The sequence below is a fragment of the Archocentrus centrarchus genome, chromosome 20, assembly GCF_007364275.1.
Source record: "Archocentrus centrarchus isolate MPI-CPG fArcCen1 chromosome 20, fArcCen1, whole genome shotgun sequence".
Taxonomy (NCBI): Eukaryota; Metazoa; Chordata; class Actinopteri; order Cichliformes; family Cichlidae; genus Archocentrus; species Archocentrus centrarchus.
Genome location: NC_044365.1, coordinates 23,603,597 through 23,621,521, shown reverse-complemented (window position 1 = coordinate 23,621,521; position 17,925 = coordinate 23,603,597). Strand labels below are relative to the sequence as shown.

The 17,925-nt window shown below is 40.3% G+C and overlaps 1 protein-coding gene across 2 annotated transcripts in view; it reads right to left on the bottom strand.

The window, feature by feature from the left end:
* ptprn2 (protein tyrosine phosphatase receptor type N2) overlaps positions 1-17,925 on the bottom strand; it is a 171,711-nt gene that overhangs the window by 101,159 nt on the left and 52,627 nt on the right. Inside the window, exons 4-9 of one of the 2 annotated variants that reach the window (XM_030756189.1) lie at positions 16,028-16,284; positions 12,404-12,857; positions 11,988-12,284; positions 11,685-11,725; positions 10,740-11,143; positions 6,928-7,014 (exon numbers count right to left, since the gene is read on the bottom strand). In XM_030756189.1, coding sequence (XP_030612049.1) covers positions 6,928-7,014; positions 10,740-11,143; positions 11,685-11,725; positions 11,988-12,284; positions 12,404-12,857; positions 16,028-16,284 — 1,540 coding nt within the window. Of the gene's footprint in view, positions 1-6,927; positions 7,015-10,739; positions 11,165-11,684; positions 11,726-11,987; positions 12,285-12,403; positions 12,858-16,027; positions 16,285-17,925 lie in introns of both variants that reach the window. The other variant, XM_030756188.1, reaches the window with a different exon arrangement.

Genomic DNA, 17,925 nt, shown 5'->3' with positions numbered 1-17,925 from the left:
AAAGGAGAAGCAGGATGAGCAATTTTTAGAAAAATGTGAAGACTCAACAGCTTAGCAAAGACTGCAAACAAGCAGAATCAGCCAGTGTAGCTCAGTGTGATGGTAAAAAATGTCCATAAAAACTTTAAAACTCACTAATTAAAATATTGTAATATTACACAAATTAAATATATCATGTGAAACATCTGTAGAGCTGCTGGTAGGTGGATTTTGTTACTTTTGAACACAGTCAGACTCATGCGTACAGTCTTTATGCTAAAACATTTACTTCACTGATGTGTGAGTGGTATTGATCTGTTCATCTTTGTAGGTATTCTACTTTCAGCTGCTCCCTTTTTCACAAGAGGTCACCATAGCTGGTAGCGCCGCACGCTTTGATTTGGCAGATTTTCATATCAGATGCCCTGCCTTCAAAAATCTCCTCTCAGGACTGAACCAGGGATCTTTTTGTTGTTGTTGTTGTTTAGCCAAACATGTAACCCACTTCCCCGTGGGTCCACCTGTTCATCTATGCAAGTGAGAGCCAAAATATGGAGCCCCCTAGTGGGCACACTTTTTAAAAAATAATCAGATCTCGTAAAAGTCGTGGGGTCTAAATTACACACATTATTATGATTATTATTATCATAATTTTATCCAGAACACCTATTGTATTTTTTCACAGTTGGGAGAAAGAGTTTAAATGGACCAATTTTTGGCTATTAGGTGTTAAAAGCAATATACTGGTTAACACATTTACCATACATGTGACAAACGAATGCCTGGTTCGAGACACAAAAACAGCCTCAGGGGGTCACAAGCTTGTGTACAGCTAGAGCCGATCTCAAGCCCGAATAAATGGGAAGATTGGGTCAGGAAGGGCACGTGGTATAAAAATGCCAAATCAAAACGTGGATCCATCCACTTGAGAACTAAGGGAGCAGCAAAAAGTACCAGGTGTTAAAAGTAATGCCGCATGGAGGAATAAAGGGGAATAAATTAATAAACATCAGCAAGTCTTGTATGTTTATCAGCATTATGATTAAATGTCTGGGTAGAAAGCAGAAGATTTTTGGGAATGACTCCTACAGTATAAGCAACAGAGAAAGGAATCCTAATTCCTAAATAGTCGTTCAAGAGCCCTCACTTACAGAGCACAAATTTTAAGACGAGGAACTGTGAAGTACCACAAAGGGAAAAAAAAAGTGTGATTTCTGTTTTCCTTTCAAGCCCAAAATTGGCCAAAGAGCAAAATATAGTCATGAGCGGAGTGCCTTGTTTTCTCTTCACCTGCAGTAACCTGCCTGTACTCCCTGCACCCATTCTCCTCTGTGTGGTCAGGAGTCAGCAACAGACTTCTCCCCCTGGAGGAGAATAAATGTTGAAGGTCCCCGAGGTTAGCCATAAAATAAAATCTAACAACCCCGGCAGACTCAGTAAGACTGCCCAGCAATGGTCATGGGAAAAGAAAACCTGTGAAGCAATGTGTAAAGAAAAAAATCCTACTCATGTTTAGTGTAACCTCTTAACATCCCAAATGAAATCATTTTTACAAGAAGCAAAAAAAAAAAAAAAAAAAAGAAAATTTTTACCAGCTAAGAGAACAAACAGGCAGCGACTTCACAGCCCTGAATGTGGCTCTCTTTTAAACCAACAAGGCAAGAAAAATGTGTCATCCCCAACAAATGATAAAGATGCCAGGTGGGAAAAAAGGTAACCAGTGTAGCAATGAGCAATCATTTTCCTCAAGACTTGTCAAAATTAATATTAAAGCATTGATGACTGAGACTCCGATGATGAACATGCAAACCATCAGTTCACAAATCACTTCCCAAATTTGGTAAAAACCTGAAAATGCCAGAATGAGCAATCAGCTTATTATCAAGTGCTTTTATTATTTCATTCAGTCGCAAATGACTTGCTTCTTTTTAAGCAAGTGAAAATTTGTCCAGTGAGGTGTGAAAATTTCTACCTGTCTCTAATACAAATGTGCTTATTTCGACAATTTGTACTATAAAGAGCAAATTTCTTTGCTTCCAACACAGTGCTGTGCTTTACTCTGTCTTCTTTAATATATTATTACTGTCACATAAAATTGTTGTATTTCTTCTTTCTTTATGAGAACATTTTGTCACTTGTTTAAAAGAAAACAAGACTTCTGAGATAATGAAATAATTTTACACTGGTACACAGAAGAACCTGTTACAGATTATTTCTGTGTTAGAATTGAAGTTTGTATATATGCAGTTGCTGCAGATTTGTCGGCTGCACAGCCATGATGTGAATCTCCCGTTCCACCACATCCCAAAGGTGCTCTGTTGGATTGAGATTTGGTGTCTGTGGAGGCCATTTGAGTACAGTGAACTCATTGTCATTTTCACAAAACCAGTTTGAGATGATTTAAGCTTTATGACATGGCACTGATGGAAGCAGGACGTGTACACTGTGGTCATAAAGGGATGGACGACAATCCTTGGATAGGCTGTGGTCTTTAAATGTTCCTCAGTTGGTACTAATGGGTCCAAAGTGTGCCAAGAAAATATCCCCCACATCATTATACTGTTATACCATCTTTATGCTTTCATGTTGTTCACACCAAATTCTGAATTTACCCTCTAATTGTTGCAGCAGAAATCAAGACTTATCAGATTAAGCAATAGTTTCCTCTTCTTAGCTGACAGGAGTAACACCCGCTGTGGGCTTCTACTGCTGTAGTCCATCTGCTTCAAGGCTCAACATGATGTGCGTTCAGAGATGCTCTTTTGCATACCTTGATTGTAACAAGTAGTTATTTGAGTTACTGTTGCCTTCCTATCAGCTCAAAGCAGTCTGGCCATTTTCCTCTGACCTCTGACAAGGTATTTTCACCCAGAGATATTTGCTCTTTTTCAGACCATTCTCTGTAAATACTCGAGATGGATGTGAAGGAAATAGACCAGCCAACAACCATGTTATGTTTAAAGCCACTAAAATCACCTTTCTTCCCCATTCTGATGCTCAGTTTGAACTTCAGCAGGTCATTTTGACCATGCATACAACTTTGGCTGATTAGATATCTCTGATAACAAGAAATTGAACAGGGGTACACAATAAAGTGATTAATGGTTGTATAATAACAGCAATAGAAACCATGTGTTAATTAGTGACCTTCAGAGGTTCTCACAGTTGATTTCAGTTAGCAATGCATACTCATCTTACTCTCTTTAAGAAATTGAAGAGAGTGCAACTACAGTTTAAAATGAATCCACTCTAATCAAATGAGTTTGAAGGATCTGCTAATAAAAGCTACACATGATTTGCCATTAAGGAGCTAAAATTTGTTTTACAATTGAACATTATTGCCACAGATCGTGTACATGATGGGTACAATAGCAAATTTATGGATATTTTGTCCATAATTCATTGACAGATGACAAGTAACACTGAAAACAGAGTGTAGGTGTCCCATTTTTGTTTGTACTTCAAACCACTGAAGCATTTCAGTACATCATCATGTCTGAATTGTTATGTCCTGGAAAGTGCACGTACATTTTTAGTGTACTTCCTGCCAGACTGTATGACAGAGAAGGAGATTCATCAGACTGCCAGAGTGCTGTGACCCAGACCCACTCACCATCAGTCAGCCTGATACAGAAGCAGCAACGATCACTCGGCCAGGAGCAATATACGGCAAATACTGCCAGACAGACGGACCCAACCATGCACTGATGCATTTGTGGTCATGCACGCATACACACACGCACACACAGGTCTGAAGGAAATATGTCCTTCTCTAACGCCTTCACCTGGCCTCTGTTTGCTCTCGTAAATGTCAATGTTTCCACAATCTTTACCCCTGCCTTCGTAGTCCGTGGCCGAGGCTGTTCTGCCTGAGATCTCAATGCATCTCAAATTGAACTGACGTGATTTTTTTTTTTTCAAGCCACACAAACCCCATTTAAATATACTGGAAAGAGATGGGTGGGGGGGTGGACACTGCCACAGTTGGGAGATGAAGTTAAGACTGATAGGTTATCTGGAGGACTTCACACTGCCTCCTGTGTTATCGGATGTGTGAGCTTGGACTTCATATTAGCTCTGCTGGTGGAACACGATGAGTATGTATGTGCAGAGTGCTTGGCGGGATATTGGCAGTGTGAGGATGGACTAGTGAATGTGTGTCCCACTCCCCCTAGTGTTTCTGACAAGTAAAACACTTACGTCATCGGGAAAAGGAACATTTCATCCCCTGCCCATCATCATCCAGCTATTTCAAGTCTCTTTCGAAAGGGGAATATTTTATGCTGATTACTGTAGTAGCAAGCTCAAACATAATTGTGTTCAGGGTCTGAAAATCTTAACGGCACCCCGGCCTCCTCTTCTCATACTGTCTGTTTGAAAGTCTTTTCTGTCGGCCTGTTGTCGTATTGGAGTATCTCTCCTCCTCTCTTACCATCAGAGCTCATCAGAACGAGTGTAAAAGAGAGACCCCCCGAAGCAGGGCGGTGTGCTCTGACCCAGGTCTTGTACTCCTGCCGACTCATGTTCAGTCAGAGGCTTTCAAACACTCACCTGTCGAGGCCACACAGCAAGAGGCACAATAAGCTTGCGTCATGTCCTTCGGCTCGGCTATTTCTACATGAATGCGCTTTCATTACTTTGCAAAAAGAAAAAAAAAGAACGCAGATAAACAAGTCGGACAAAGAGGAGATTTGTTGTATTCTTTCTTCCATATCAGCATGACGTGATATGTTTCAGAAAGCTTTATTTCAAGCAGCTCTGTACGCTGGCTTTACACTGGCTAAATGACTGTAATGGGCAGGGACCAGTGTTACTGTTCAGTCACAGAAATGCTGAACCATATAACATTTATTCTCCTTTATAAATATTATGAATTAGTTATTATTGTCTGTATTTTAACTCCTGAGAATACAGACAAATACAACTGGGCTAATTTTTTTGTGGAAAAAAATATTAAAATCATGATGCTTGTTTTTTGGAAACATTCATGAGGATATTATTCAGTGTTATAAACTATGTCCAACCGATCTGATAGTTTATATTCACACAGGTTTTTATTGCCATTGTAAGACGTTGATCAACAAACATTCGCCATACTCTGAAAACAGACTATTTGATGCTACATTTTGTGGTGTGATTATGCTCATATTAAACTCCATATTTGGGGTGGCTGTAGCTCAGTAGGTAGAGCAGGTCACCTACTGATCGGAAGGTCAGTGGTTCGATTCCTGGCTACTCCGGGCTACATGCCAATGTATCCTTGGGCAAGATACTTAACCCCAAGTTGCTCTCCGACCGTCCCGTCGGAGTATGAATGTGTGTGAATGTTAGCTAATTAAAAGCACTTAGCTTAGTAAACATGGAAGTGCTTGTATGAATGGGAGTGCATGGGTGAATGTAAAACGTGTTGTATAAGCGCTTTGAGTGCTCATACTGAGTAGAAAAGCGCTATATAAGAACTAGTCCATTTACCATATTTTTATTCTTGGACTCCACTAGAGTAGCTGTGCATGAATCACAGTTCATAATAATCTATATTTATCTCATATTGGGCCTTTGTGCAATCAGTTTACTGACTGCCAGAAACAAACTGTTTTAGTTCCTCTCACTTCTACTGATTGGCTGCCCCTCACAAACCAAAGATCTGACCAGCAGGTGCTCACAGCCTGAGATGACCACATTAGGGATATCCCTGCTCTGTGACATAATAAAGATAAATAAACACTGTCTGAAACTGTGTTATATGAGAATACCCCACTGTAATAGTATAAATATGACAGAAAATAAAGAAAAGCATAATTGTTCCACTTTAAGTAACACTTTACATGAAGGATTTGCACCTGTACTGTACCATCCTGTAGACTGCTTTGACCTGGGCGTTTCAGCACTGTGTAAATGAATGGTATGCCACTGGAATAATACCACCTGCTTTGTATCAGTATCCATTAATCAATATGAGTGTCAGGAGTTGATTCTGAGTGACATCAAATGACAGGTATAATAACAAAATTAACTAACTCAGTGCTGGCATGATGTCACGTCCTCGTGTTCTGGCTCTTCAAAACTAAATCTGGAGGTCAGATTTAAAGATCGAGATCAGAACGCTGCCTTGGCTGCATTTATTTTAATGCCGCTGCACGTATTTTCAATGCTGAACAGTAGATACAGAACGCTCTGATAGTTTCACCCTCTCAGGAACTATTATCTGAGCCAAAATAGTCTGTATCTACAGTTGCAGTGTAGCCTCCCACTGCAGTGCACCGGCTTTGGTGTTCATATGCTGCGAGTGTTACTGAACCACCCAGACTTTACTCCTCCTGCAGGAGTGTCTTGAAAGGCTTGTCAGATCTTAGGCGAACACGTCTCCTCTGCCTCCTACATGGCCTGACACCAAATGTACAGCAGAACCATGGTACAAGCACAAAAAAGCCTGGGTTCAAGGACAGTTCGCCTGCTCATTAATATATTAACCGCCACCTGCTGGACTACTTTCTCTATTTCCAGCTCTCTCTTCACTGCTTGCTTCAGTTTTCTCTTCCTCTCTTTGCTTCTAACTAAAAATCATTTGATGGCTTGACTGCTCTCTTTTTGACAAGGCGTACAGTGACAATAGTGGCTAGGCAGTGTTTTGAATACAATGGAGACATCAGTATGTGTCTGGAGGTAATTAGGCCTGATTTCGCTCCCTGCGAGAAGTCAAACACTCCAAAAGGTCAGAAAAACAACAAACGCCTACAGTTTTTGGCAGTGTAGCAGAGCATTTTCACACAAACAATGCTCAAAGCAGCTGGACAACCTTCATTCTGTTTCCCCATCCTCAAAGGCACAAAACTAAACCATTTCAAATGCTTTAAATGAGGCCAATTATCCTCTGTTCAATGTATAGCTTGTAAACAGCGAGGTAAATCATTATTTGCAACAATGTGGGATGTTTGTGTCTGTACATACGAGAGCTGGGTGAGGTCTGCAGCGTGGAGGCTAAGTCTCTGGGTCAGATGCTCCATCAGGTCCATGCCCTGGTCAGTGGTGAGGGAGCTAAGGGAAAACACACACACACACACACACACACACACACACACACACACACACACACACACACACACACACACACACACACACACACACACACACACACACACACACACACACACAGAGAAAGGCGTCAAATTTTTAGATTCATAGCCATGCAACACACATACGCGCAGCCATTCAGCCATTAAAATGCTATTTTTTTAGAGATACTGTCACAATTCATACCCACAATTGGGTCATTGCACACAAGCAAATGCTATGGTCGTCTGAGTGGATGTGCTGCACACATTTGCACACACATACAAATACAAACAAACACACAAAGCACCGTGCCGAGGGAAAAGGGATCAGCTGCCTCTTCAGGCTTGGTAAATCACCTGCTTTTTTCCAGCAATGAGACAAACAATAAGGTGCAAATGGAACCTGCATGAGGTGTAATGGCTGTATCATATGGACGCTCCTTTCTCTCCCCTTTCCTTCTCTCATCTTTCTTCTTCTTCGCCTACATTCGCCTTCTCTCTGGCGCGCACGCGCGCTCAAAGTAAAACACGATAACACAGAGTACACAAACACCCGGGCATGCACGCGCCCTCACGGTGAGATGAGAATAATAAGGTGCAAATGGAATGGAGGTGAAGTGTAATGGTGGTCTGATAAAGCCATGCCTCATCTCAGCTCAGTCCACGGCTGCTCTCTCTCACTCAGAGAGTAAATCGGCAAGGAAATAGACCAAACAAAGGCAATCTGCTGGCCAGTGCGTTGTATGAAGAAATGAGAAGGGCATTCACACAAAACCCACTCAGAAAGCCACTTTATTGTTGACAGCTTAACCTGGAATCACTGAGACTGCCTGATTAACTGCAAGGTGACATGCACCAAAAAGTCATGGATCATAATGAGACATTGTTCAAATTTTGTTACCACTTCATTGCGGAGAAATGTGAAATAAACTGGGAAACAATTTCATGCTGCACTGGATATTGAGTGCAATATCACTTATATGTGCTTTTTTGTTTTTATGATACTCAGCATCATCTTGAGTTGAAGAAATACATTTTTCTTTGGACATACTCAAGTCAGAATTATGCTGAAATATTTTGTTTAGCCTGCATTTGACACCACATTACAGCAGCTTTTCTTCACCAGAACAGTGTACTGTGCATGAGCGGCTGATTCACTCCACCTTTGAGAGAGTGGGAGGTTTTTTTTTTTTCCTCCACTTTTTCGAGGGGTTTTGAAAGTTAAAGATTCAACCAAGCAATTCCAGACACGTCTGCATCCCTCTGCGGTAATTCTAGCAACAGGGGTGACTTGGTTGTTGATGCTAGCACTTTTCCCCTTGGGTTTCTCTCTGTCTCCTTCTCTTCTATCCATACCTTTCCATTTCCCCCTCCACACACTCCACCCCACCCTCTTGCTATTCCCCAAACCCCCCACTACCACCGCCACAATGTCAGGAGCTGTCAGATAAGCAGGTTTGCGTAGCGTCACTGCAGGGTGCAAAGAAGCTGGGGATAACAACTGTGCAATCATGAGGTCTGCAGCAAAGGCACAGACACCTGTACAGGCCAACTATAAGCATGCACTAGGTGGGCTGAGGATAGACAAGGAGGAGGGGCAGACATTTCACTCAGAAGGTGACCTGTTTCTTTCCCCTGGCACACACTCACCTACTATATTGTGTGTTGACGTCTTAATCTGCTATTCCTATTTGTGTGGCAATAAGGTGACAAAGACTGTACCCAATGGACCTTTATGAGAGTGCGTGCGTTGAACAGGTGAAGGACAACCCTCTGACACTGGACTTGATAACGCTATAAAGGGATTTGAGAGAGGGCCAGGGGCGAAGACACCGTTGATAGGAACTTATCTTTGCTGAGCTTGAGCTGAGTGAGAGGTAAGAGAGAAGGAGAGAGAGAGACAGAGAGAGAACTTGGCTGCCTTTGCTGACAAAGTATCATCATTAAAGCTGTAATACAGCACAGTAATACCTACACACTGAGGGATTTATCATCCCTGCTATTGTAATCAGATACAGCACACATGAAGGATGTTAAACTACAGTATCCTACACTATAAAGGAGTTAACATGTGGGTGGTTTCGATAGAAGGTGCAGGCGGTTTAAAGTAAGCTAACAAAGGAGACATATGCTTAGTATTAAGGCATGTAAAACAAGTCTGACTTGAAAAGGGTCCACCTGTATCGCTGGCAACTTGAGGGAGGTGTAAACACCACTGATCTGAAGCAGCTGTAAAGTTATAATTATCAAACACCAGTGAAGAACGAGAGAGGGACTTGTGCTGTTGCTGCTTTTAAACATAAAAGTTATTGAACCAAGATTATTGAAATACAACGGACCAGAGTGTTTGCGAAATCAAAGAATTTTTTATTAGTCCCTGAAGAGGTTTCATCCAGAGGCAAAGGAAATCAAATTTCTTAATTTGGGTTTCATTTACTCAAGCATGACAGATATTTGTGTTTATGACAAGGAAAATAACAAGAAATCGGATGGAAAGAAGATTTCTGCATATTATTGCCTTTACTGTCAGCAGACTGATCATACTTACTTACCCCCCAACACACATACTGTACACATAAACACACACACAGACACACAAAAACTGAACAGTTAACAAAGACTATATATATATATATATATATATATATATATATATATATATATATATATATATATATATATATATATATATATATATATATACGAAATATAGGAAATATTAAATATTAAAACAAACTGAAAACATGATAGTAATTTGATACTGGATATACAAAGATGTGACATATTATAACCTTGTCATTCATAAACTTTTTGACTTCCTCTGATAAAATAAATCTCACCTTCACAACCATGGTCAGTGGGTGTGAATAATGATCATTTATCTAAAACAGGAATCCCACTGAGCTTTGTTCTTGGCCCACTTCTCTTCAGTTTACGCTTAAATGACTTACCCAGAACAGATTTTCTCAGTATTTGCAGTCTATCGCAGCAGGATTTAAAAACGTCCTGTCTTACACTTAACATTACATCGAGAAAACAACGCTACTTTGCAACTTTGTTTTAAAAAATATCTCAACTATTCTAACCTAAAATTTGAGAAATTTACTAAAATTGTGCACATTGTTGCAAAAGCAGACTCGGGTCACAGTTATTAGCTATTGTGTGACATCTGGCTCCCAAGCAGCATCTCTGCACCAATCAAGCTTCTCTTAGAGATATATAACTGAGTTATAAAAAATATGAATAGGAAGCTGATAAGATAACGTCACAGCTTTGTTGTTCAAAGAATTTTCATTTGCTTTAACATTATAAGCTCATGTACAAATGTCTAAATAATCAAGTCTATGATGCTCAGTGACCTGGTGGCTCTTCTCAGGGTATCTGGCTCAGTAAAACTTGGAGTCACCCATCCGGAAATCCTAATTTAGACAAGCAGGTTTTTCTGGTCACAGGATCAATATGAGGAACTCTTCACCCACGAGAATCAAGGTACAGCATTACTGGGCCGATCGTCAGAGGGCTGTTTTACTACATATTCAATTTGGATTTCACTTTGTGTTTACTTTTACTAGGTTTGGGCACCAAAACTACTTTGTCAAGTTTAGGCAAAATATGACAGTCAATAATTTATTATGAAGCATTAAATAAAATAACCATTACATCCCTTTAATATCAATACCTAACATCGTATGTTTTAATTATACTTACTCTGAGCCTGTGATAATGTAGCCAAAGTGTCTGTCCTTCCCTCTGCTGGAAAACTCCTTGACTCCCACGTGGACCAGTTGGGTTTTGATTTTCATGTCCTTCTTCTGTGGCTCTTCCAGCTGCTTCTTCCCGCCTGGGCCTTGAATCCTCTGCATCCACTTCTCAACCTCAGAGTCCACCTGTGCGTCAGGGTCCTCTGCTGCACCGGTCAGCCGCAAGACAGACCCTTCCTTTGGAGGTACTGTCAGGGTCTTCTCCTCCCAGTGGTGGGGGACAGGAACTTCGTCTTGGGTTGTGTGGCTATGGACGGTCTCCAGCCCAACCATTTTCTGGAGGGGCGCTGGTGGTCCACTGTTGACCTCTGGAGCATTACCAAAGGGCTCCATGTTGAGGTAGTCCAGCAGCTTGGAGAAGAAAGCGGCATGCTGTTGTAAATCAAGAATGATTTATCTTTAGAATAGTGGAGGCATTTTCTTTTTTAGGTCTGCCTACATATTACCTTCATTTCCTTACAAAAGAAAATTAATCAAGTGAAACTTCAGCTCTGTTATCAGTGATAGAAAATATATGAATTTGTGTTCCATTCACCAACATTTCTGAGTAGCAGTCCAAGGTCTAATAACTTCTTTTTACCTTACCAATTTTAAAGGGTGTATTTAGTAGATTTACTCATTTACTAAGAGTTTCATAGCATTGTGCAAAATAATTTTGATATCAAAACCAAAAACACGGAGGTCAGGCAACAATCAAAGAATTTTCTACATTTCTACAGTTGCGAGTTTGCTTTCAAGTTCTAATAATGCCAGAGAAAAAGGTAGTCTGCACAACTTTCAAATCATCCCCATTTGAAAAAAGCATTCAAAAGAGAAAAGAAATGCAAGTTTGGACATGTTTCACTCCCTGAGAAACCAATTTGTTGGTTGAGTAGATTAATTTTAAATTCACCTTGTCAACGGGCTCTTTGTCTGTGCCGTCTATTTTCTGGCCTGGAAACAAACACAATATATGTGAGCAGATTGTGTGAAAACTGAAATACTCTTTTGTATTTAGCAAAGAAAAACAGTTATGACTCAAAATGAAAGATTCAAAAATACCTTTGGCAGCACTTTCAGTAGAAATTACATAAACAAAGCCTAACTAAGGTATCTATAAACTTAAAATGACTTATACTCGCTCACATTTATATACTCATAACTACTCCGAATGCTGAAAGCTTTCATTCTCTTTCTCATCAGTAGATACACCAACCTTGCAGTTTCATTCTCAGTGTATTTTTCTGGTTTAGATCCTGCTCTTTATCTGATTTCAGGTCCTTGTCTTGATTCAAATACATTGCTGTCTGGGGCTCCCTGTTACCCTCCATGTCCCCCCTGGAGTCAGTGGCTCCTGGTCCTGGCTGGCCTTCAAGCACAGGCCGCTCCACATTCACCTCCTGCAGAGCTCCTGTGATGACTTCAGCCAGCTGGTCCAAATCTTTGCCCATCAAAGATTCCATGTTGAAGCTGTGCCTCCCCAGTTGGCTCACCATATTCTGGATGAATCGCTCTGGACAGGAAAAGAAGGATAGCTCGAGCATATAGAAATGCATTAAAATGCACCAATATGTGAAATGTTCCTGAAAAAGATATATATAAAAAAAATAATGAAATTCTAATTGATCTTACCATTAATGGCACTAATAGGCTTTTTCGCAGTGAGTCTGTTTGAGCCAGCCTTGAACAGCAGTTGGTCTAGATTAGGTCTTTGGGCTTTGGAGCCAAAAGCAACCTGAGTCTGCGGCTCTGCATGGTCATTTAGAGCTGGTCGCATGTAGCTGAGATACTGGAGCTTTCCTTTGGGCCACACTGCTTCGCCACCTGGGGTACCCTGCTGCATGCCTGGTGCCCCAGCAAGAAGCCGTTCCATATGGCTGGAAAGGAGCGTGCTACTTCCTGGGTCCTGGTTGGAGTAGGCTTTACTGAGCTTGGGGTGCCTGCCCTCTCCACTCTGTGTAACGACTTTGGTGATTGGAGGCTGGCCGGCTCCTTTCTGAAGACTATAGATTGTGGTCTCCTTCCAGCCTTGCTTGGGTTTTGGCTGGCTGGACTCTGAACGGTCATTAGATTTGACGTCTTCATTCTACATACAACACAACATGCCCAGTATACCACATTTAGACCACTGTTAACATGTCACACATCATTTTCACCATGATAGCTGTATGGAGTGGCATGTCTGTCATTCCCCAATAAAACAAGACTCATACTGAAGAAATATAATATCCAAAGTATCCATCCACCAGATGACTGGCTACCCATCTAGAAGTGGATTTAGGCTTAGGTGTAGGGTTTGGGTGCTACTAACATACACATCTTTTTATAATTTTTTCTGTCTGGTTGGAACAGCCAAATGGTAAACTTTAAATGGAAAAATTATAATGCTAAAATGTATAATGCTTCATTTGAACACCTTCCAATTTCTTAAAATTTGTGTATTTAGCATGAGGCTAAAATGGAATTAAAACCTTACCCTAACCCCAGGGAATCACTGGTGAACTAGTGAATGGGAGTTTAACAACTATTAAAAAGACTTTCATGAAGCTGTATTCTGAGTTTAGTGCTGAATTTTACTAAAGAGATAATACAACTCACTTCTGCAAGAAATAATAAATGGATAGGTACTGTTAGGTCCGTGATTTTTGTTAGACAAAGCCACTATTTTTTGTAGTGTTGCCTCTTTTTGCATTCAGTTGTGTATTTAATAACATGAGAAGTATGCTATTCTGTTGAGTTGAGATCAGGTGAGTGACTTGGCCATTGAACATTATCTCATTGCTTCATCTTGAGAAACTCTTTGGTTTGCAGTTTGTTTTGGGCCATTACCTGTTTGAACTGTGAAGCGCTGTCCGATCAGTTTTGTAATCTGGTGTTTCTGTGCTTGAGTGTAACCAGTGGTTGGCATCTTTTTGTAAGCCATCTGTATTTCTATTCATGAAGGTGTCTCTTGATTGCAGACTTTAACAGTGATCACCTGCCTCCCTGAGAATGCGCTTGACTTGGTTAGATGTTATGAGGGGTTTTTCTTAAACATGTAAATGATTCTGTCATCATCCACATTTAGCTGTCTTCTGTCAATTGTCCACTTAATTTTGAGCTTCTGAAAATGTGGGAGTGTGTATAAAAATGACAGTTTTGTAAAACACCTTGAATTAAAGCTGAAAGTCTGTATCTACCTCCTGAGTCACAGCCACTCCAAGGTGGAGGAGAAAATAATTCATGGCTTACATGAAGGTGCCTCTGTGTCAACTGTATCAAATGCCTAAAAGATTCCGCGTGCTTTGAGGCACTAACAGGGTAAACAATCCAGAATGATTTATGATATATGTGCTAACAACAGAGAAACCGAGGCTTTAAGGAGCTAAAAGTGGAAACATCAGCTTTAGGTTATATTTCAGTAAGTTAAGCTAAAGCTGATTGCATATAGCTTTATTATGGTGGAATATGGCTAATTCAACAAGCTATAAGCAAAATGTTTGTTGCCAAGCGGCTTTTCTAACTTCAAGATTGCTAACAAATAACTAGCATTAGCTTTCTACCAGCTAACTAGACAGAGTGCTAAAATAATGCTTTGACAGAGTGAGTTACAATGCTTTTATCCTATTTAAAGAGTATGACACTTTGAAATGATGTCTCTATGCTACATATGTGACTAAATACAATCTCATAGAACTGCCATCATGGAGTCTGTTGTTTTGTGCATTTCTTAAGAGCCAAAGTGACAATACAATAATATAAGTATTCAACCTAGTCTGGCTGTTGCAATATTTTTTTTTCCTTGATGAGAACATTAAATGGGTTGTACTGGGTCAGTATTGTTGTGACAGGCTTCAGTATAAAAAGAGAAGCAACCTGAGCTCAACGATACAAGACAGGATATGAATGGAGAATCCAGATCAAAGACAACTGCTCTTGGAAATTGCATTATGGAAATCATAGATGAGATAGTGTCACTCAAAGAGCAATTTCATGCATTTCCACAGGACACAACAAACTTTAAAAACATATCCCCTCTATCTGAGAGGTAGCAGCAATGCCTTATCTAAAGGGGAGGGGGGAGTCATCTGATTTAAAAGTTCGTCATATGAGTTTATATTTGACACATGAATAATTTACATTACAATGATACAAAGACATTTAGAGGCATTTTAACAATTTGGAATTATAGCTGGCATTAATATTAGCACCAAAATATGTGATTGTTCTCTTAGTGAGGAAGAGAAATCATTCCTCTCATGTGAATCATAAGAGCCCACGCTTCAGTACAGCATACAGTATATCCATTCCACTGAACAGCATCATTATCCATGTTGCTGTTGCACTAATACTAGCTATCTCCCTTGCCATTTTCTGTCCTTCAAATGCATATAGAGAAAATGTCAGTCTTTCCAAGCCCGCCATACTGAGAGGCCATAATGGCATTAGCACAGCAAGATGGGGGGTGCTCTGCCATTCATGCTAACCATGTTTGGCTTTTTCCATCACACCACACAACAAAGGAGCTCATTTCGTCAATAAGAAAGGTCCTGAACTCTTCAACTTTGCATTATGGCTGCACTGACACAGCAGCAGGAAGCGGCTCGGTTATGAAGGATGTGGAGCACATTTCACACAAAGCTGGAGTTCCACCCTAAATATGAGGACTGAATAATGTAAAGAGGTGATGGAAGATCTTTGCATAAAAAAGGCTTCCTGCTCAGTGGGAGAGGAAGCAAAGACAGAAAGCATGAGATAAAGGCAAAGTAAAGACAACAGGGTGACCCCTTCTTCCTCTTTCTTTTGACAAAGAGTCCAAAGAAAGAGGAAGAGGCCCTTCTATAATTTAGACAAAAAAAATGTGATGCTTTATGTTTACTTAGCAAGCTACTTAATATGGACCCGTAACCCTAGCCTTAATGTTGGACCTACATGTAAGTAAATATTATATCTAAGTAAGCCATTAATGCAAATTTCAGTTTAGTATGTAACTTCCATAAAGTTGAGGGACATGCCTGAAACAGATATTAAAAAAATGGCTGACATCCTAAATTTTAGTCCTGACTCTACATCCTTCATTCTCAATAATGTTTCAATCATTTAGACCCTTGTTGGTTCTTAAATGCCTTTCAGACCATACATTATAACCCACTATGTAAGGGTTCCCCAAAATCCTGTACAGTATTTAAGTAGCATCATCATACAAACCTTCTTTCAGTCCTATTTTTGTGTTTGTTATTGTTGATCCTATGCATTTACTCAGTGCTGGAGTCCCACCTGAACATTGGTTGCCTCTCGTTGGACTCCCAGTTGTCCATCTACTTCAGCCTGTGGCAGGAAGCCCAGCCCCGTCAGGTACTGCTGAAGGTTTCTAGTCAACCCATCCTGTGCAGGCCTTAATTTTTTGTCTCTGGAGCTACTGTAGATAGTCAGGGGGCTTGGAGGTGTGGTCTGATGATGGAGGGGGATGTTCCTCAATTTGGAGAGCTCTCTAGAGATGACCTGCTGAGTGACGTCATCCTGCCACGTCAAACCTTGAAAAAAGAAGCAGCATTAAAATTCAGGATTCATCTCACCAGTTTGTTTTGCATCAAAAAGGTGCAACAGATTACTGCTGTAACTAGGGATAATCTTTTGGACAGCTTTGGATAAAACATAGGGGAAAAAAAAGTTTTTCCATATCTGCAAATGTCAAAAACTGCTGTACTACTGTAACTACTGCAGCGAACAAATCAGGCATTAATGTTAGCTCAGTCAAGCTCAGCTGTAGTCCCAGCAGATCAGCTGACATCCTTCATGTATCTAATTGGCAAATCTCAAATTCTGCCTTATTTAAGCTGCTTTAGCTTGCTCACAGTTGCCAACCTCTGCAAGCTGCTTGGAAACCCATCTCCATCCCAGCTCCTGCCTGATATAATCAGTCTTGTTGCCTGCTGTTGATGCTGATATCTGCTCTCTCTGTGCTGGGCTGTGCTGCTGCTCTGGCCTACACATGAAAGGGCAAGGAGATCCCAGAACAAAGCCATATGTCTAAATATGAATTATTGCAGACTGAAATAACAGTCTTCTTTTAACTTTAGTAATCCTTTCTGAAATACAGTAATCCCTCGCTACTTCGTGGTTCGCTTTTCGCGGACTTGCCGTTTCGCGGGTTTTCAATCAATATTAGTGTAAAATATTTATTGCGGTATTTTCGCTGTTTCGCTGGTTTTTTCGGTACTCGTTCTTCACGTGGTAGTACGTGTTGTACAGTAATGTATATATTTGGTGTATAAGTGTGTGGGGAGGGTTTATAAAAACTTAAAATAGTGTATAACTACTAAAATAATGTATAAGTATTAAAATAAATATAGCGTCCCTACTTCGCAGATTTTCACTTATCACGGGTGGTATCACCCGCGATAAGTGAGGGATTACTGTATAGCAAACATCTGAAACAAAATATTATAATTATGCAATAGAAAGCAAAACTCCAAAACTAAATTGACTGCAATTATCAAACAGAAATAACTGAGACAATCAACCTTGAAGGCCAGAATGAATCCCCTTTAAATGTCTTTCCCCTGCAAGATACAACTAGATATTTTATAAAATATTAGTGCAAGTAATTTCTTTCCCAGAGTCTAGGGTAGCTTTACTACTTTCTGGACATCCAAAGATAAATGGATGGGTACTTAAATAGCGCCTTTCTAGTCAAGTTGAGCACTCAAAGCTCTTCCTACTAAATGTCTCATCCACCCAATCACACACATGCACTTTGATGGATGCGCTGTGGGCAACTTGATCTTCAGTATCTTGCCGAAGGATACTTCAGCATGTGGACTGGACAAGCCTGAGATTGAGCCACAGACCTTCTGATTGGTAGATGACCCGCGCCTCACCTGAACCATAACCACTCCAATACAAAGCTGCAGTTAGAGAATATATATGCGGTCTCCTTGTTAAAATTAGCTATATAATTAATTAATTGTCACAACAGGTCCAGATAAGACCACTAAAGAATAGAGGGCTATAAAATGGACAATATGTAAATTAATGTTGAAAGAGAAAGCATTATACATGGTATATGTGTGCATAAAATGTATCTTTTCTTAAACAAGTAGTGTGGTTCCTCTGTCAGCCTGCTCATTTAAATAGAATTAAAAATAAAAAATAATTTTTAATAACAATGTCAC